The following is a 21,468-nucleotide window of genomic DNA, read 5'->3' as shown; positions in this document are numbered from 1 at the left end:
AGAAAAAAAGACATAGCTCTGGGGCCTCATCCTTTCAGAGTAAAGAAAAAGAAGGGCATGAGGAAGAAGTGGATGCCACCTCTCTTATTTCTGCAAATCTTTCCTGTGCTGCAGGCCAAGTTTTCTCTTAGCTGCAGGACAGAGAAGGGAAAAAGACCTTGTGTTCTGCTGCATGTGGGGGCAGAGAGGGAAAGAATGGATGACTTAGTTTGTTAAAAGAACTTGTATATCACTTGTATACACAATATATATTTATATTGTATATAAATGCTCGTATGCCAAGCCAGAGCAGTCTTTGGCTTTTTGACTCTGTTCAACTTAGCTGAGGAAACCTTTCATGTCTTTTAGAATGAGAAATACAGAAACGTAGGGTCCTTTTGTTTCTGGTGAACTCCCAGTTTCACTGCAGACTCTTCTGTTTTACTTTTCCCCGCTCCTGTTGCTAGTAGTGCAAAGATGGTAAACACCTGTCAACACAGTCAGTCTACTGTTGTCATCTAAATGTGACTGGTAGCATCATGCTGTTATTATCATATTAAAGCTCTTCACTGATACTGTATTATAAAAATTCCTGGTCAGGATGCTCTGATAGTTATCTATAAGTATTGAATTAACTTTCATCTTAATTCACCACTAGCTGCTAGAATTAGCTCCCTGGCTGTAGTCACTTGCTTCATGGTGCCTTGTCTCTTATGTATTTGTTCCTGATGGCCTGTATCATAAGTTCACTATTGAAAGGAAAAAAAGAAAAACAAAATCCATGTTACAGTTGTATTTTCTTGAACAGAGCAGTAGTAGAGACCTGCATCAGCCACTAACTCAGGCAGCTTGCAGGGAATCTTAAATGGCTTCACGCTGAGTTTAAAAAAATGCTTTCAGTCTGTAGAGACTCCTTAATTTCTTATGAGAGTTTCTATCCTACCAAAATATAATTACAAGTCCTAAAAATCATTACAGCGAGACTTTGGTGAAAACTCAGTTCTTGTTTTGATTTAGATAACATTAGATGGATTTTAATGAAGACTCAATTATAAAGTTTTGATCTCTCTAAAAATAAGATGGATGTTACATTATTTCTTGCAGTGTTTTCACACTTCTCTTGTTATGCAAATGACAAACTTAATCTTACAAGATACATAAATGGTTATATCACATGTAGCTGCTTTGACAATTCTTCCCTTTTATATCACCCCAACTTTGTTCTAACTAAAAGAGTACATGGAGTTGGAAAGGAGTTAGACTGGAAATGGGCCCACATGAGAGCAATTAGGGTGATAAAAGGTAAGCTAAAAGCAGGCCAAGTGGAAAGTTAATAATAGTTACCATTTATGTAGCTTTTTATGGGTGGATACTCAAAAGCTCTCTGAGGCAGCCTACTTTTGCTCCTATTAACATAACTCAGAGTTTTAAAAAATGCATGTGTTCTTCTCTTAGAGAGCTGTATGAATCAGAGTCACAGTGCTTTTCCTGCTGAATACAGCAGAAGTTACGAGTATGCAACACCTTCTAGAACCTGGCCAAAAGCAAGTTAATCCCCAAAGGGCAAGTAGTAAATGCAGTTATCCCATTGCGACTAAAGATAAGGGACACATCTTCCAGCCATCCTAGATAGCACAACATTAGGCATCCTCAGTCCAGATTTGATATGTAACCTTCAAAGCAAAAACAAGCTCTTCTAAGAAAGGCCTGACTTCATCTCTTTCCAGATGCAGTGTAGAAACTTGAATGTGCTCACCAACACTCTTGCAGAGTGCTGTAATCACCATAACAGTCTGTTACATTCAACTGCCCGGTCTGCATGCGCCATGCTGCCTCTCCACCCCTGTGGTGGTCAGCATTTGAGCCTGCCGCAACGGGGACTAACAAGTATCAGGAAAGCTTTTTTGGGGTGCAGGTCCATGCAAGCTGTAGGTGGCCCCAGCACTGCAGTGCCAGCACTATAGTTGACTACGCTGGAAACAAAGGCAGTTTGGTTTCCCCAAGAGGATGCGTTAGGAACTCAACTGGCAAACAGGGGCTTGCTTATCAAAGAATATTGGGGCCTATTTGTCAAGCCAACTACAGCAGTTAAATTAAGCTTATTTTGACAGTCTGCACTTTGATATACAACAAAGCTAATTCTGGGATCAGCAGTAGTTTCTGCAAACTGGGACTCACATCATCAAACACTGAGAAAAGTGTCTACAGCGCACCTAGAGCAACAGCAGCTTGCTGCCCTGCTCTTTGGAAGGAATGATATGCAACGGCAATATCAGAGTTACACTTCTTAGTCCTTTCTTAGTAGTGCAAAATAACACATGCAATGCAGGTACCCTGATGGATCTGAGCTAAAACCAATGAATTCAACAGGTTGTAGATCACCTCCATACCAAAACAGTCTAGGAGGAACAAGTGCAAATAAAAGACACATTTTACTGTAACCTTCCAAAAAGACTCTAGAATTGAAAAAATTAGGTAATGTGATAGATCTTCATCTTCCTGCAAAAAATTCCACTGCCTGGAAAGTTTCCATTTAATGTAATTGGAGTTGTAGTTTGGAAAAGTTAGGGGACCGGACATTTATTAAATAGAGATAGTCCTCAGGGATATAATTCAGATCCAATTTTAAACTTTCCCAGAGTGTGTTAGATCCAGGGGTTTGCTGCAGCTCCTTCCATAGGAGCGGAGCTCAGAGCTCAGGTCTGGTTTGGAAGTGTTTGGCTCCAAAATGCTAGTCCCGCTTTGCAGTGTCTTTCAGTTTTTTCCCAGTCATTTGCAACCTTGAACTCATTAGCTAAGATCTCTCCGTGCCCATGCGTACAAGCTTTGAACACTCTGAATTCTGTGGAGATGTGACCCTTTAATTCTGATCTGTGAAATCAGAAAATAAATACAGATCAAGAATGAAAGCAAACTGCTCTGCAGGAAACAAACATTGAATCTTTCTAGGTTCTGCAAGTCTTAGGGTCCCAACGCCGAGATTATATCATCCAAATAACAAATGAATCCTGAGCTCAACATAGCCTGGAGGAAAAGGGTTAAAAAACCTGGATCTGACATCTAGAGCCACACAAATCTGGATCCAACATCCTGATCTAGACAAATATTTGACTGGCTTTGACTGCTTAAACACACAGCACTGGTCTAGCTGCTTCCTGGCGCGTAGTAATTCTGCAACATCAGCACTGCAATGACAAGGAAGGTGGAATGGGGGAGAAAACCATTTCCCCTAGGGCTTCTGAAGTGCATGGGAAATACCTGGGCACTGATGCAGCCCAGCCTAAAAGCACCAGGAAAACACACCTGCTTTGTATTCTGCCAGCCTCTAACCCTCACATCGTGCAACCTGGATGTAGGAAGAATGTGCTAAACCCTAGCTGCAAACTCACGCGGCAGTACTAAAAGCAAAAAGCAGACCAAGGTACTCCCTGAAGTCCTGCAAAGTTAGAAGCGGGAGCCCTAAATCCTCACATCTGCAGAGGATGGTGCCGGTTGCTCCGAACAGCTCCGGGCTGCAGCAGCACCCCCTCGGCAGCACTTACACATCCAGCGCTGCTGTCACCGGGGCTCTGCCATTTTCAGCTGTCAGACCCCACATTTTATCATCAGCCCAGACACCTTTGCTCCCGCACGGCCCAGACCTCCCCGGCTCTGCCCAGTTTCGTGCCGGCTCGGTCCAAGATCTCCGAGGGGCTCCCGAGGCAGCGCGCGGCCCCGTGGCCGAGCCCCGACCCGGCCCGCTCGAGGCCGAGGGCCGGCAGAGGCGCGGCGGGGCCGGGGCAGGCGCGGGGCCGTGCGGGGGCCCGGCCCGGCCCCCCCGCCGGGCTCGGCAGGGGCGAGCTCGCGGCGCTGAGCGCTCGCCTCCTCCGTGAGCGCCTAAAATGTTCCTGGCACGCGAGGCCGGGGGCGATGCAGCGAGGCGCGGGGCACCTTTCCAACAGCTCCTCCGCCGGCAGAGCCAGTGGCACGGCGCGGCGCCGCAGCCCGCCGCTCTCCTCGGCCGCTGCCCCCGGCGCCGCCGCCATGCAGCGAGGCAGGGTAAGGGCCGCGGGGCCGGGGGTCGGGCCGGGAGGGCGGCGGCGCGCGGCGGGGGGACGCGGCCGCCCCCCCCTCCCCGCTGACGGCGGCGCTGTTGCAGGTGCGGGCGGTGCTGGCGGCGCTGCTGTGCGCGGCGCTGCTGCCGCTCCGCTCGGACGCCGCCAAGGCGCCCAAGCGCCCGGCGCGGCCCCGGACCTGCGGCGAGCGGCCCGAGGAGCTGCTGGAGCAGCTGTACGGGCGGCTGACGGCGGGCATGCTCAGCGCCTTCCACCACACGCTGCAGCCGGAGCCGCCGGGCCGCCAGCACAACGCCAGCTGCCCGGCGGGGGGCCGCCCGGCGCCCGACAGGAGGTTCCGGCTCCCCGTCAACCTGCGCAGCGCCTCGCCCTGGGCCTACAGGTGAGCGCGGGGCGCGGCCGGGGCCGTCGGGGGCCGCCCAGAGGCGGCTGGGAGTCGGGCGTTGGGGACCGCCGGGGGCCGCGGCCGTTGGCGGCCGCCCGGGGCCGTCGGGAGTCACCCGGGCAGCGCGGCCGTTGGGGACCGCCAAGAGACCGCGGCCGTTGGGGACCGCCCTGGGGCCGTTGGGCGCCGCTCGGGCCGGGTCGCAGCCCGAGCTGGGAGCTGGTCGGGCGTCAGGGGCCGGCGTGGGGCGAGGAGGGCGCAGGCTGGCTGAACTCAGGGCGCAGTAGCGGTTGGTGTCCGGCAGCCTCCAGCCGAGACCATGGAGGGCCGTGCTGGGGTGAGGGGACGTTTCTTTGCGGAGACGTGGGGCCCCAGTGCTGCGCAGCGAGGGCCGTAGGCAAGGCCGGGGCAGGACCGCCTCTCCCTGCTGGAGGCTTCCTCCCAGATCCGAGCAGAGCCAAGGCTGGTGGATGCCGAGCAGCGCCAGGGTCCTGGTAGGCCATGGACGTGCGCTGAGAGTCAGTTCCCTTGTGTGGTCCCGCCTTTTGCTAGGCTGGTTCAGCTCTTTCTCTGCCTTTCATGTCACCCGGCCTCTGAAATACAGCAGGAGGCTGGTTGAGGAGGCACTGGCCCTGAGGAATGACACGCTACGCTGAGAGCGGAGTGGCTGAAAGGCATTAAGGTAGACCTCTCAATAGACAGGTACAAGGTAAATGCACAAAAAACTTGCATGAGCAATATGTGTAAGGGGTGGAAGGAGAAACAAAAAACGAAGAAGATGGTGATGAAGCTCACAAACACACATACACAGCAGGCAGCACAGACCACCCCTCAGAAGGTGACTTATGCAAGTTATCATGTAACTTAGGTATTAACTCCATTCAAAAGACTATCACCAAGAAACCCTCTCATGACTTTGCAGTAGTGCCTTAGGAGCTCAGATGCTTTCACTGAGAGTTGGGTGGCCTGGTGATGTGACTCCAGGCGCTGCACTGGCTTCCTAAATATATCTGAGCACAGTATGTGCTCTGGTTACAGACCAGCAGCGTTGTATCTTTGCCTACCCCACTGCACATGTTCCCAAAGGCACACCTTCCAGTTTGCTCTCAGAGCACAGGCAAGGAAATACAGGAATACTGCAGTTTTCTAGATTGGTGTTTTCAACCTGTGGCCCAGAAACACCCCTCACCTGGCGTGAAACAGGTCGATAGACTCCTGGAGACATAAAAATTTAAGTAAAGCAAAGGAGACGTAAAAATTTAAGTAAAGCAAATCTGCTGTTTGGCAGGTTAATACACAAAACAAGAGCCTGCACTTCTGTTGGAAACTCTGAAAAAGCTGAAAACCACTCATCTAGAATTCTAAAAGTAGAGTTTGATCACATTCTCACCATCAAGCCTTCTCTAGTACTTTTGTCTGAGTAAGAGTGACAGATTTGGGTTAATTCTTTTTGGCTCTCCAAGAAGACACTGCAGACAACAGGAAGCTAAAACGTGCAAACTTTGAAGGAACTGATTTTCTTCTTATTTTTTGTACGTGATCCTTCATAAACACCCTGACACTTTTACTGTATATTCAGCATATTTAAATAAAAATATCTCCCTGTTAGTGATATCCAATAAATATTTATTTTGTGGCATGCTTTTTGCGAGCTTTAGTTTAAGTATTCCCACTGAGAGAAAATGGTTTATTTTCTCAGTAAGTCTTTCTTAAACAAAATATTTTTAGAAATAGTATTTTTAGTTAAATTACATTTTTTGTAAACAGACTGAGTATTTTTTAAGCTACCTAAACATGCAAAAAGAAAGTCTGATGAAAGGCACATCTACCAGTATGCTAAGTTATTCTTACACTGGTTCTGCCAAATACTGGTGCTTCAAAATACTCTTCTGGTCACATCTTGTTGGGCTGATATTTATTTTCAGTTGGAGCTGTGTACAGGCATGGGTCTTCACACAGAGCCAGCTGCTCTTTGGGGTCTGGCTTACAAAAAGTTTATTAAGAAACCGTAAATCCACTGTACTTTCATCAAAATGTTTTCAAACATACTGAATAGACCACTAATCGTTCACATACAAGTAACTTGATGAAATTTTTTTAATAAAGAGAATTGCTTCTTGTTTATACCTAGATGATCATTCCAAAGTTTGAAATTAAAAAGGGTATTAAAAAAAAAGTATTACACCCTCAAAGGCAAGATCTAGAATTACACTGAGGGAAAAATTACCTTCTTTAGGATCCAGAGACTTGAATACGCTACCTAGTAATAGATCTCCCTGAAAGTTTTTTTTTTCTTGATATCATTTTTACTGTATCGTTAGTACTGTGAGATAGCAACAGACATTGCAAGAGCTGTATTAAAAGTATAAAATATAAAATTGCTCTTTATATATAGTATTGTGCATTTGTTTTCGCAACCTGCCATTTCATAGGCTTTCAAGCCAGATAAGAGCGTTATGAAGATCTGGTCTGATCTGCTGCAGTATGCAGATGACAGGTATTCACCCAGTTACCCTGGAGGCAAGCTCCTAATTGCTGTTAGAGCTGCTGCCTGTCTTTAAAAAGGACATTCAACTTTCCATTAAAGGTTGCAAGTAATGGCAAATTGTCTTGTCAGTGATTAACCAATTCCACTTACAGGATCCAAACAGTTTGTTCTCCATGGTAGGTATGTTATTCTGGAAAACTGCATACATCGCCTGTAACGCAGAACTTTCTTGGCAAGTCTATTTTATGTAATTCTTTTAATCTTTCCTCATAAATTGGTCCCCTTCACTCATCTTATCAAGGTTTATTGCTCTTTCCTGAACTGCCTTTGAATTGCCCGAGTTCTTCTAGTGGTGAATGCCCAGAAGTGAATTCAGTGTTCAAGTTGTAATCTGTAACCTGCGAAGAGTTAGACAGTTCCCTCCTTTACACTGTGGTGTGACATCCCTCGGAGCATGAACTTGACTATGTGAAACTTGCACCAAGATTCCTGTCCAGCTTCAGCACAAGTGTCTCACAGGCATCCTGCTCTCCAGTTTCCTTTCTGCCGTTAAACAGTTACGGTGCGGTTGACTTCAGCTCTGTGCATGGAGGGCTTTTGGGGCTTTTTGACCTGCATTCTAATGTCTGAAATATATTGTACTATTTCTCTGTCTTCATTGGCGTTGCAACAGTTCCCGCTGTGACCATCTGCAGATGTCATTAACATCCTGTTTATACTCCCTATTCCAGCTCATTACTAGTAAAGGTATTAAGTCTGGCCTTCCCCTGCATATCTCCCCAGGCACCTGTTCCCAGCTGTTTAACACTGCTTCTTGTAATTTTTCTGCTCACATGACAGTTCAGTCCAAGTCAATTGGAATTTTTTCAGATACAGATTTGTGAGAAAGAATCAAATATATTACTGAGAGACCTGTGGCCAATATTCCCCCTATTGCATCACATTTATCAAGTTTGTCGTTCGCTTCAGTGTGGCAGAATCATGTTTGATTGGCTAAAAGTACAGATAATCTTTGTGTGGCTTCTCTCCTTGTCTTTGTTCTGTGCTTACCATTTATTTTCTATTACTTGGTCTTTAATTTGGTTATACAAAAATCAAGACTTACATCATTTTTGGCTTGCTACACCCCAGAAATACAGGAGTTGTACAAGGATTGCACCACAGACCAATCTGGTCCAAGATCTTGCTGCTGGCAGCAACTAACGGTAATCGGGGCAAAAGGGGGGAAAACTTAATTCATCTGCCTGATACTGAAATTCCATCCGCATGGCCGCAGGAGATCAGTACATCACTCCAAGCACAAAGTTTAATCACCCATATCACTCTTAACCGTGTAGAGCTATACAGAGACAAGAGAGTTCCCCGAACTGAAGTCAGTCTTGCTGAGTGATATCTTGAGCATACTGGATTTGCTCAACACTTCAGGAGGTTGATCTAAGAATTACCCAGTCCTTTTAAAAAATAGAGCCGGCAGCAGAAGCCTCTGCTGTGAAATCATCAGACTGACTGTGTGCCAGTGTGTGATATCTATCCAGGAGTTCCTTCTCCTTTTTTGGTGATATTGCATGGATATTCAATGAAATCCAGCAAAGTCTGCTTGTACTAGGAGGTGCTGTAAAGTGCTGTGGTCCTCAGTTATTGCTGCTCTTAACAGTTGCTTCACAGAGATTAGTGCTAGGGGTTGTCTTCCCAGCGACAGATCCTGCTTACAGGGCACAGCATGGGTGTCACTTGTTTAAATTTACAGAGGCATAAACATGTTAAATCTTTGCCAATTTGAGCTCAGTTGCAGAGGTGCACACACAAGTAACTTTATGCATGGACAAGACCCATTAAAAGGGATTAATTTTAAACATGTGCCTAAACATTTGCAGGATCTGATCGTAAAGCTAGGAATAAAGGTTGAAAAATCTGGTCCCACTGAAGTCAGTGGCAAGTTTACAGTTAGTATTGATCTTTGATTCCGTTAACTGTGCTGTATAGCACAAGTGCCCTTCTGTTAATCAGCTGTATATATCGGCTTAATTTTTACCCTCTATTGTCTTGAGGTTATAACAGCACTCATAGCTAGTTTGTAGGAATACATTCACATTCATCTGCAAACACACTTCTACCTTTAACAAAAATGTTTATGTGTATTTGACAAGTCATTCCTGTTTCTGGATTTTCAAGTCTCCTCTCTTATTTGTCTGTCTCTGGGAGCCTAATCCTGTGCCAGGATTCAAGGGTTCATGTGCTGGATTCAGAGACGAGTTTGGAGCCTTAGATACTCAAAGACTGAGCCTGCCTTTTTTGTTTGTTTTGTATCCAGCATGCTGTCACTGATAGATGGAAAAAATAATAAAGATCCTTTTACAGTCTGCATAGAAATAGTGATTTCCATGGGAGATTATTTACTGATAAATAATAAGATAAAATAACCAGCAAAATTTCTCAGCATCTTTTTAGGATTCCTTCTTAGACTGCTGTTCCTGTACTGAGTCCATAGTGAGGAACATTCAGTAAAATAGAGACTTAATCTTTATTCTCAGTGTTTATTTGATCATGAAATCCAATTTTAGCTAGTCCCTTTCTGAAATGTTGTCTAGCTTGTTCTACTTTTCAAAACCCAGTTGCTGTTTATAAGCATCGTGAGTTTAGTGTTCATTTACTTCCAATTTTAATAGAAGTAATACAGGCAAGTCTGTCTTCATCATGGGTCAAGCCAAGCTTGTGTGAGAACACTACAGTACTTTTGAAAAAAGGCATGTGAGAGAAGGGTTTTCCCATATCCAGGACATTTTCCAGAATCTGTATGGCATCCAGTATGGCTAAGCCAAAGATGCAGCCCCGGGAAAGAGTACAAGGGGATGCAGAAGTGCTGGCCGTTTTATTTGAGTATGTGTTCATACAACAGCTGCATGTTGTCAGTGTTCTAATACACAGCGCATCATCCCTTTACTTTGCGCTCAGAAATACAGGTTTAAGAGCTAACATCTTTTTTATTTTTTTCTCTTGGTGAGACATTTATTTCTCTATAGCAGGTGTTCTTTTGTTAAATTCACATTATGCTTAGTTTTTCTTATTTACAGATGGTACAGTGCTGGTGCAAATGAATAGCCTAATGCTAACAGCAGAGTCATGAAGAGCTGTATCGGCCTATCCCAGCATGGCATCTGGCCCACTGGATTTAAATGCTTGGAAACTATAAAGCGCTGATATTATTAAAAATACTACATATAAGCGCAGCAATGCAGGACAAGACAGATCAGGTCTTTGTAAGGGTTGCACTTCTGGCAGACATTTCTCTCTTGCGTTTCCAGGCTTGGTACACAAACAGCAGGAAGTTTGCTTTTCGCTGGGCGCTCCCAGAGCAGTCACAGGGCCTTAAGGGAAAGCCGCGTAGCCGCAGTCCCTTCAGCACAAAGCCTCCTGTTCTTGCGGCAGGGCCAGCCCCGCAGAGCTCCCTGCCCCTCGCGCTGGTCAGCCTGCGCTGCTGGCCCGCAGCACTGGCGGTACACTCTGATACCTGGAGGACCGAGTCCCATGAATTTGCAGGGACAGGGGGCCCTCGTCTGAATGGTCGGGCTGTAGTCATACACATGTGGCCATGGCAAAATGACACACGGGCTGGGGGAGCAGGCAGGGAACACCTGGGTGCCGCTAGAAAGCTGCAGTTTTCAGGTCCTCCATCTCTCTTCCCAGCTCATTCTGCTGTGTCCGTGCAATTTAGGGGCAGCTTTTGCTATGCGTGGGAAGGAGCTATTGGGAGTTTGGAGCAGGCTTTTGTCCAGTGAGCTAACTTAATCAATCACATGCGTTTGGCCTGTTCTAGGAGAAGACATAAAAACATGTGCCTTGTCATGCTTGGGGTAATGGAGCTCCACTGAACTGTAGTCACTGTGGCTGCCGTGCACAAAGTGGTTAGGTTCAACACGTGAAAACAGAAGCAGCAGGTCACACAAACACAGGGTCAGGTTACTAGCATTTGTTAGCAGTTCAGCCCCAAACCAGACTGGGTTGCCTGGAAAGACTAAAAGGAGCCTGTCGTTATACAGTCTTTCTTAAATGACTTGTGCTGAAGAAACTTGGGTATGGCTCCAAAGTTTAGTGACATTTTAGTTAACTTTAATTTTTGGAGATGTTACTAACAGCAGTCGCCTTCAAGTTTGGGCTGGATGCAAAAGCCAGGTCTATGGTTTGGATCCATCTTAAGAGTTTGGATCCACTCTGATTCTTTCCAGTCCCCTTACCATGGAGCAGTGGTATCTGCACCACACAGGAATGGAAGAGAGGGTTTGGTTTTGTTTTGTTTTCTACAGCGAGTCAGTTCTGATCCCCACGCCATCTTGCTGGGAAAAAACCCTCAGTTACACCTGATTTTTGCTATGTGAAAATTCTGAAGGGGGAAGTTTGTGGCTCAATCAAGATTCCTGTGAGACTATTTTCTTATTATTAGTAAAAACCCTTATGTTTGCATCGAAGCATTTTCATGCTTTCCAGTAACATCATAAACCAGGTGCTAGAGATAACACAGTATAGGAAATACCAATGACTTGACATATGGTGTACGTAACAATCTACCACTGAAATTATTCACAGTTGAGTTTGAAATGGGAATGTATCAAGGGGAGAAGTAAGACTGTATTTTGCTTGCTCCCCTTCTGCTGGATAACGGACATTTTTATTTCACATTGGTGTGAGATCCCGAAACATGAAGATATTTCCTGGGAAAATATTGAAAAAAAAAAAAAAATCCCCAAAAAACCCCACAACATCACAGATGTCTGGCTATGAGAGAATTAGATTTTTTTTCCATGAGGGAAACAAATTCCTTAAAAAAAAGAAAAAAAAAGGCATTTGTGTTTGGCTAAAGCTGCAATTCCAGAGTTGTTTTAATTTGACAAACTGATGCCACTTCTCCTGAAAAGGCAGCCCACCACCCCACCCCTTTGTCTGCAGCTGCTTGCTCATGCTGCCATGTTTGTGTGAGTGTTTTTATACATTTGGTAATACAGCTAAAGGACCAAAATCCAGCTTTTGGTTAGGTTACCTTCCAGTTAGGTGAGTTCCTGCTCGAGCCTGTGACCAGAAGAGCATTAGCATCAACGCAAGGGCACAGGCAAGAGGGGAGCTGCAGTGCCTGTTTTGGCAACTACAGATTTTGTTGCATAAAAGTCACTGGGCAATCACAGCTTGAGACAGACAGTTACTGCTGCTTCCAGAGCGGAGGCCTCTTCTCACCCCAGTGACCCTTCAAATATAGATAAAGACTAAAGGTTTAATGCCTGAGAAACCGATACAAACCCTGATGCTTAGCCTGTGACATTCCAAGAGCTGTAATTAGGAACTGCATTAAATCCATTCTGTTTTTTTTTCTTCAAAACTGTTTATTTTAAAATTATTAAGGGAATGAAGGCATTGCTTCATCAGTTTGCATCATCCAAGAACTAAATAATTATGTTGATGATTGATAGGTATTTATTCATTTTTCTTACATAATTGTCCCACTTCATCTGCTGCTACTGGGAGTGATTTAGCTCGGTGGCTATGCTGCATCATGTCTGTGATCCTCCCTAAAGTACTTTCCAGCACCAACAGTAAAATTCAAGAGAACCCAGAGTAAACAGATAGAGTAGTCTTCAGTCACTGCATTGTGGTCCTATCCTGATCCCACATAGAGGATGGTTTAAAACATAGTGCAACCTGTGTTTTTACAGTGCTTCACATAACATAAATGTTACAGTCTGTGAACATTTCCTAACATGAAATCTCCCTTTGACTGTTACTGAATTTTTAGTCTCAGTGATGAGCTGGTCTGACTTCCAGGCCAAACCCAGAAAAAGCTAGTTTGCAAGAAAAAAAGTGCTGCATTTGGCTTTTAGGGACACTTACCAAATAAAGGGGCAGTGAAACGCTGCAACAGAGCCTCTGGGCAGACTCGGGAATCTCCTGTGCAGGCTTTTAAGAAGGAGCTGGACAAACATTGGCAAATATATCTGAGCTTGCCTCAGTGGAGGCATTCGGACTAGATGACCTGCCAAAGTGTCTTGACACTCTATGTCAGTAACAGCCTGCAGCAGAGTTCTGCAGTCTAAGCCAAAGAGAGGAGTCACCCCTCTGCAGCTGTACGGTTCAACCCTTCCTGAGGCAGGCCTGGTTTAGTGATAGTTTCAGAGCAGAATGTGATCTGGAGGAAGGCTACAGAAGCCAAGAGGCCAGCTGGCATATGAGTTAAACATATAAAAGACATCCTCTTTTTTTGGAGATGCAAACATTTTTTTCTAGAATAATGTACAAGTTACAACATGCCCCACAATTACTTCCAGTATAAGCAGGAAAAGTGGGTAAAGAACATAAGCAAAAAATACATCACTGCAATAAGCAATGTGGCAACATCCTCCAGTTTTAACCCTGTGTACTCATTTTTTTTTATTTCAAAAACAACCTATCAGCTTTTACTTTTTTTTTTTTTTTAAACTAAAAACACCAGGTATCAGACAGGCAGGATCTGTGTTACTTGAAAGCATAACATCACATCCATATTTCTTCTTCCAACTATGTTCAGAGAAGATGGTTGTATCTTGGACTTCATCAGCCCAACCTATAACTTCGGTTACAAGCTCTGCCAGTACTGCTAGTCAGGGTATCCGGAGACAGGGGCAGGGCTCAGCAGTAAGCACAGAGGAAGGGAGACCTACATAAACCAAGAAGTAGAGGAAATACTCTTGAAGCTTCGGGGCAACGTAGCAGGAGAGTGCAGCAAAAACTTCGGCTTTGCAGTTTCTCTCAGTGTGGGCATGCAAAGGTTATTATTTTTCTCTTTGGTTAGAAAAGAAGGATGGAAGAAGTAGAGACAATAGTTAGAAGTAAATTAGAGAAAAGGAATGTAGAGTTCTGCTCAAAAGATGAAGGAACCTTTCCCTAACACCGCACGCACACTAGGGAGTGAAAGCTATTGCAGAAAGAATTATATAATATCATTCTATTTGAATTATAAAATTTTAAATCATCATGTTATGTAGCTTCAAAAATAATAATGTTAACAAGAATTTGTAAAAAGTTATGAAAAACTCAGGGCAGATCAAAAATTTGGAAACATCCAGTTTTCCTTTTTAATGCCTCGGTTATCCATTTAGTTCAACACAGTTCTGTCTAAACCTCTGAGTCGCACATCTTAGGAATCCAGGCACTTCATACCTTAGTATGCTGTAGGCTCTGATCAGCTGAACAAGCTGTTCATGTTTTTTCTTTCCACTTTACAAATAAGCCTTACAGCAACAACTACATCTATTTTTCCTGGCCAAAACGACCCAAAAAACAAAACCAGCCCAAAACATATAACATGATTTATCTGTCAACATTTATAATAATGTTTTCCAGATGAATACTTATATTTTTAAAGATACTAATGAATCTTTATTATTTACTTCCATGTAGAATTTCGTATGATCCCACAAGATATCCTAAATACATTCCTGAAGCGTACTGTCTGTGCAAAGGCTGCCTCATGGGGATCTTTGGGGAGGAGAATTTTCACTTCCGCAGCACCCCTGTGTACATGCCAACCGTCATCCTGCGTCGCACCTCCTCCTGTGCTGGAGGCCGCTACGTGTACACGGAAGATTATGTCACCATTCCAGTGGGCTGCACTTGCGTACCTGAGCAAGAAAAAGAGGTTGAAAGTGTAAATTCCAGCATAGATAAGCAAGAAATGAAGTTGCTGGTAAACCAGAACAAGCCATCATCAGAATGAAGAACATATAAAGGATCTTGTGTGCAGTATTGGCTTCACACCGTCATTTCACACCTCAAGAAACTGCAAAACAGCAGAAAACTTACTGTCTCTCTACTTGCAACTATTTCAGTTATAAGATGGAACGTTTTGTCCAGTCGCTCAGATCACTAGACATGACAGTTCCTATTAAGAACTTTTTTAGCTTTTTTAAGTATTCATTGCAAATTCCAATGTAGCTTTTTTTTTTTCTTTAGAGCAGGACATTTTATCCTTGCTTATCCACAGTGAATTTTAGACAAGGATGCAACTATAAGACATGCTAGCTATTATTGTAGCAGGCTATTGGTTGTAGATATTTTAAAGGAGTCTTTTATACTCTACTTTTAGATACCCTTATATAAAAATCACATAACTGCTGCACATGTACCAAATCAGCAGTTAAAAAGATGATTTTTCAGGCTAGGAGAGCCTGGCTTTTATACTGTGTATCTTAACTCCCAGCAGTGTTCTTAGCTGTTAAATCTTTCAGTATTAATACACTACAACGTGGGAACCTGTGCTGAGTTGGAGTAATTAATGAAACAATATTCTATGAGTTTGTTATTTTTAAATTTGCCATATTGCTTAGCGTATAAAAGTGGTGAGAAAAAGCATTCTAGAATATTAGAAAAGGACAGCAGACTTTTTTATGTGGACTAAGTCTAACTACACAGAAAATGTCAATTAGAAAAAAAACTTAATATGGGACCCAGTAATTCTGTATTAGATTTCATTCATCATTAACCTCTTAATTGTTAATTGTGATAAAATTGTATTCTGTAAAGCTGCATGGACAAAAACCTTTTTCATGTTAGGAGAGAAAATTATCCATTCAAATAAATTAAATACAAAGGGTGGGCTTCATCTCACCTACCTTACAGCATCTAAAAAAAAAAAAGGCCAGGTGGCCTAGACTCGTATTTCCCTATCACAGCAGAACAAGCGACAGGCCTCCTGAGGGAAGTGATGGGTCTCTGCCGCCTGCCTCAGGGTAAGATGAATAGCTCTCCGGAGGCCCCTCTCTCTCCAGTTGCTGTAGTGGAGCTGTAGGTGAATACACAGACCAGGTGCATAACTTTTAGCTGGGACAGGGGGTCACTGAGATGAGTCTCAGCCAAACCAAACTTATTAACTCCAACTAATCAATAAGTGGTGCTACTATTTTCCCCCATGCTACAATAACAGACAATCACTTGCAAAGGGTGCTAGGCTGTAGAACAGCATTCAGTCTTAAGTCTTTGCAGGTTGCAGAAACTTGAGGGCAAGATCTAACTACACACTCTAGATACACAAAAATTTGTGTCTGCAGGACAAGGGACTGAATGAAGGCTGACTTAGTCTAGTGAGTGATAGCCAGGAATAACCAGACATACCTTGTGTGACCACAACTACTAAGAGGGCACCAGTCTCCAAATGTGATAAATCTCTGAATGAACAGCAGAAAATACCTTTTACAGTTGAAGGATTGTGATTGCAGTTTCATTACAAAAGAGAATAAATACTATATGCAGCAAAATAGTTGTTACATCGAGACTCTCCAAATTACGCTTGGTTCGTGTACAAGAGTAGCTCTGACCACTCCTTTGGAGTATATTTGGATGACGAATTGAAAGACTATGAGCTAAACAGAATTAACAAGGTAAATATAGAATTAAAATCATAACTCCATGTCTGGGTGTATTATCATTGACCATGCTCTTTTTAATTCAGTATAACAGTATTTTTATAGTGCAATCTGTCTAGCTTCTTACATTCCTGGAAAGAATGTTAAGAACTCAGAAACCTTTAAAAGTAAGCTTCCCATCACAATGTCAGATTGAAATTTGTAACTGTGTTTCTATGTAGATGGTTTTTCACAATTATACTTGCCTTTAGATCTGTGTTTCCTCAAATTGTGACCCTTATATGTCAATGGGATTCTCAAAGAAGGGTTCAAAGGAGGTCATAAAGTGTTTATACTACTCAGAGAACAGCTAATTGCCTAGCTGCTGCCAGCAATTAAAGGTAGTTATCTGCTCCCTGGAGAATGTAAATACTTTTGGCAATTACAGCCATTTTTCATTCCTCCCAGTATGGAAGAACTTCTCACCTTCTGAGAAGAGAGAGCTTGTAATCAAAGAGAGAGGGAGCTCAAAAGGGAAGAAGGCTTACAAAGCTTGAGGAACACTGCATTGGATGATGCTTCAGCAGTCCAAGGTCCTTATGGTTTCACTATTATGCAGTGGTTGTTCTGTCTGTCCATCCATCCCTCTGCCCCCCCCCCCAACAAACACACACATGCACACACAGAAACACTTCAGAAGGTGAAATTGGACCTTTAGACTCTGCAGCATGTAAAGCAAATTCTTCAAAGTATAAGGCAGAAAAAAAAAAACCCAAAAACCCCAAAATTCAAAAACAACACAACTCTGAACATTCAGCAAATATCCAAAAAGGATACTGGCTAAAGTACAGAAACCAGTTTAGCTTCTGCCAAACACTACCCTCCAGCGAAATCTCATCTGTCTGCCCATACCCCTTTGGTACACAAATCAGTGTCTACAACAAATCAGCTACTAAAGCACATGGATTTATTTGCATGATACGGAGAAAATGTCACTTTTTGTTGCAACTTTCTTGTCCTTCAGTCATAAACTATGGAATGGGTGTGAGGTTTTCAAATAACTAGAGCATGTTCTTGGAATTGCTGGGAGTAGCAGGCTACGATCAGGTAAATGGAACATGATCTCTCCAGCCAATCCAGAAAAACAGATGCTTTAGCTTACTCACAGCTTCAGGAATTGGATGACTAAAAGGAAAGTATTAGAGAACTGCAAAATCTCAATGGATCAATAGATTATGTAGGTTGGAGACCTCCTTCTCTTCACACCGCAACAAGTGCAGAAAGCTGCTTATGGTTACAGGCAACCTTATGTTATCTTACTCAGAATCCCATTTCCCTTTTTTAACCCTCATTTTCTTTGAAAAACTTTCTAGCTGAGCCAGTTTCCTTCCAGATCCAGCTTTCCAGCTACATGTCTCTTAAAGGCTGTGTTTATGTTTTAGAGTGAGCAACTGTTTGCTAATAATTTGTTAGTGAACAACTGTTTGTTAGCGCATAACGTCAAGAGCTATCAGCTATACAAACATTTGTTAACCTTCATAGCACCCTTCCACATAGAACAGCTCTCCACATTACTGATGTGGAAAAGTTTGAGTATTAAATGTAGGTTGCATTTGTTTGGATTTTTTTTTTTTTTTGAAGCTATCATCACATCATGGATTTATATCAGTTTGACCTCAACTGTGGTGTGACATTTTCCAGCTTCTAGCCCTCTGGTTACCACGGTTGTAGCCCTGCCTTTAATTTGCATGGGGGGAGGGGAGTTCACTGGAGTTGCTTCAAGGCTCACAAACTGTTGACACAAGGCAGATATGAAATGCCTCACTGAACCCACTCCAGGTCCAATAAATGCAAACAATTCAAAGCTGAAACTATCTGGCAGCTGCAGCTGATTTGAGAAATTTTTTTTTGTGCCAGGAAAATCTTTTCCTTCAATGAGATTGTCCCTGGAATACATTAGGAGCCACAAACCAGAACAATATTCTTGGTAAGGAGATTATTTTCTTCTCTGTAGTATCACTTAACATAGATTGGAAAATTCATATCACGCAGGAAGGTAGCAACCCTGAGATATTAGCTTTGGTTTATTAGCCAGTCATTATATAACAGGGTTTGTGTGACTAGGCAGTGGTCTCCAGGTGCAAGCATACATGGAATCACCAGCAGAAAGGGGAAAAAGGATGGGTATTACATGTGCTCAGAGAGTCTAAACATCTACTAATCTCCCTGGGATTAGGGAACAGCACAGCTACATGGACTAGGGCACAGGTGAGGCAGATCTAGTCAATCTCACATGTTTTGCTGAGTAGTAGCATGAGCTACTGCTTGTTTTTGCAGCGCTTCCTGCCACGAAGACTGCAAAAGACAACTGGCAGTGCAGAGATACCCCAACTCTCAAGTTTGCTGAAGTGGCTTTTGGAACCCAAACCCAAAGCTCCTGCTTTACAGCCACACAGTCTGGCTCAGGGGCTGCTCCCTGGGAGTGACAAAACCCACCAGCAGGAACACCTCCTGCTTGCCCTGGTGCAAGTGCTAGGAGGAGGTCTCTGTGGTGGGAGAGACTGTGCAAGTGTGTAACAGCAAGCTGAGCCCAACACAATTTTTAAAAGGGAAAGGAGAGATGCTTAATGAAAGCAGTACTGTGAATTTCATGCAACAGCCGTTCTGGAAATATTGCGGCTGACACCTGGGGAGTGCAGCAGGCAGCTGTGGTACACTCTCTTCCACGTACAGCCATCACACTGTGCACAAGACCGCAGGATTCCTCTACAGCTGTCCCACCCATTTTGACATACATAACTACAGGGCATTGGGAGGCCTCTTTTTGCTGCACGAGGCCTGTTACTGCAGCTAAGAGGCTGTAGCATTTATGACTGTGTAGTCATACACAACTTTCTGGAAGAGGGGCATGATGATAAAACTTGACCACGTTCTGTTCGATTACAAAGCCAATCTAAAAAAGAAAAAAAGCCAGTCAGTACTTGACACAGATGATTCTTTTTTGATAATCCCATTACAGAAAAGGTATTTTGTTATCACATAATAATCTTTAAATTACTGTAATGGCACAAAGTACAAATTCACTATCAATTTTTGCGACTTGTAACGTTTCCAAAAACACAGCTACTTCTTCAGAAAAAAGTCTGACAAAAATAGTTTAAATCGTATCATTGATGAAGGCTGTGAATGCTACTAGTCAAGCTCTGCTTGTGCAGCTGCCCAAGCTCACAAAGCTTTTAAAAGAGGGAAGCCAGCAGAAAACAGGCTGCTCTATTGAATGCATCTACCAAGATTTACATGTACCCTCATTTTCATAATCATGCATCTTCACAGTGCCTCTTTTCAAAGCACTCTGACCTACATATGAGAAGTGGCATTTATTTTCTTGGTGATGGAACTAAATGTTCTGAGTGTCACTGGTGCTGAATGTACCGAGTTTTATTTTGTTGAGAAAGGGAGCAGGTCTCTGACAAAGTTAGTGAAGTTATCTTTAAGTCTGAGGTGGAGAGCCCAACAACACATCTTTAGCCAAAAGAAGTAGACAAAATGAAGGGCCTTAACACTGAAGCAACAACACAGGTAAAGCTTGTATCTGAACAGCATATTTTTATTTGGATGGTTGGGGGAGGAAGAACAGGGCACTTACCAGCACCCACGTCATCATTTCCGGCAATTGCACCTGTCCCATTTGAAGTCTTTCCACAGATAAAATTAAAATTTCAGGAGTTACTAGATATTGCATTGTCTCCAAGTGTTTGGTGGGCAAGATATTTCAGGTGATAAACATAAAGCAGTTTATGATTGTGAAGCAGAGATTTGTGCCAATACCTATGCATTTAACATTCTGTTCTGCTTTCTTATTTTGCAACTCCAGTCACACAAAAACAATGGCTTAGCCTTCTGGAAAACAACTATACCCAGCTGCATGTCACCTGTGGGCAGTAATTTCAAAGGGGGATTCTGGCTTTAGTGGGCTCCATGGCAAGAATGGCTTCTGGTTTGAAAGGCAAAATGGTACCAAACACAGGCTTACGTGACTCTTGTAATGGCTCTGTCTCACCCCTCCATCTGTAGCTCTTCTCCTACTGCACTTTCCTCTTTCCAACAGTACCTATTAACAGTCACTCTGGTAGGAACCAGCATAAGTGAAAGAGAAAGGGAAAACCAGCATCATGAAACTCAGGAACACTACATGGAGGGCGGGGGGGGGAAGAAAAGCAGCAAATTAAAAACCGTGAAGAGAAAGAAGTCTTAGGAAATGAGAAGATCTCTTGGAAAGCAGGGAAGAGAACAACAGTGGCTTAGAAAGGTATTTATGAAACAGTATTGTGTTCAACTCAGTAAGCACTGAAAGCGGTGTACATCACACCTTCAGTATCACTGCTCACTTGCTTATTCCACTAAATGTGGGAAATCTGCATTCTAACAGGAGAAACACACAGAAATATGAGTATCACCTCTAAATTATTAAAATTCTTGTCTCAGAAGCTTAATGAGGTTCATCCCCACCACAAAACACATTTCCTAGTATTTCCTTTTACGTGCTTCATTTTGCAGATGCAGCATTTCTGTTAGCCTTTTATGCAATCCCAATATATAAATATGGTGTGTAAAGATAAATATTTATGTGTCATATAGTATACTTCTAGCTGATAAAACTGTTGAATGCTTTGGAATTTGGCAGTCTAGCCAAAAGGTCAGAGAAACCTGGCTTTAAAAATTCCCAGAGTTCCAAAATATCTACTATCCCAAAGGAAATTTTTTTAAAAATAGTTATCTATTTTGATTGAAATTAATTGAAAGCCAAAACCACTTATATAAAACTTAACATTTGTGTATTAGAAACAGAAGTTTATCAATACATTATGTTATACCTCAGCAGTCTTATAAAATCCAACTATTTCTAAGATACTTCTTTTCCACTTCTCTTGTTTCCATCTGTGGAACAGGAGGCAAAGATAAAAATGGGATACTTGGGAAAATAAAAAAGACTGTTCTTGATACTACAAACCTGACATAGCTATAAATCACCTTTAACTTGATTTTGAAATCTATTAAAATGCTGGCATTATATTTACTCGGATCCATTATGAGTCAAGATTTAAAGAGCTAATGTGTATAGGTCACATTACTACAGAAAAAGTATGTCAGAGCCAACAGTAACTCAAACTGAAAACACATGAACGGTTTGAGGCACTAATG

The 21,468-nt window shown here is 43.1% G+C and overlaps 1 protein-coding gene across 1 annotated transcript; it reads left to right on the top strand.

The window, feature by feature from the left end:
- The first annotated feature begins 3,816 nt into the window (after positions 1 to 3,816).
- On the top strand, positions 3,817 to 16,331 carry IL17D (interleukin 17D). The gene is made up of 3 exons (XM_064505023.1): positions 3,817 to 4,017; positions 4,118 to 4,416; positions 14,327 to 16,331. Exons 1-3 carry the CDS (start codon positions 3,889 to 3,891, stop codon positions 14,640 to 14,642), a joined length of 744 nt encoding a protein of 247 aa, XP_064361093.1. The 5' UTR covers positions 3,817 to 3,888; the 3' UTR covers positions 14,643 to 16,331.
- Positions 16,332 to 21,468: the final 5,137 nt, after the last annotated feature.

The sequence above is a fragment of the Dromaius novaehollandiae genome, chromosome 1, assembly GCF_036370855.1.
Source record: "Dromaius novaehollandiae isolate bDroNov1 chromosome 1, bDroNov1.hap1, whole genome shotgun sequence".
Taxonomy (NCBI): domain Eukaryota; kingdom Metazoa; phylum Chordata; class Aves; order Casuariiformes; family Dromaiidae; genus Dromaius; species Dromaius novaehollandiae.
The sequence above is the reverse complement of the archived record's forward strand: the minus strand, read 5'-3'. Positions and strand labels throughout refer to the sequence as shown.

What these genes read in the sequence shown, in the direction of transcription:
- IL17D (XM_064505023.1), top strand. Translation starts at nt 3,889, where the DNA reads ATGCAGCGAGGCGCGGGGCACCTTTCCAACAGCTCCTCCGCCGGCAGA. An exon ending in CCGCCATGCAGCGAGGCAGG is followed by an intron (nt 4,018 to 4,117) that starts GTAAGGGCCGCG and finishes GCGCTGTTGCAG; the next exon opens with GTGCGGGCGGTGCTGGCGGC. An exon ending in GCCTCGCCCTGGGCCTACAG is followed by an intron (nt 4,417 to 14,326) that starts GTGAGCGCGGGG and finishes ACTTCCATGTAG; the next exon opens with AATTTCGTATGATCCCACAA.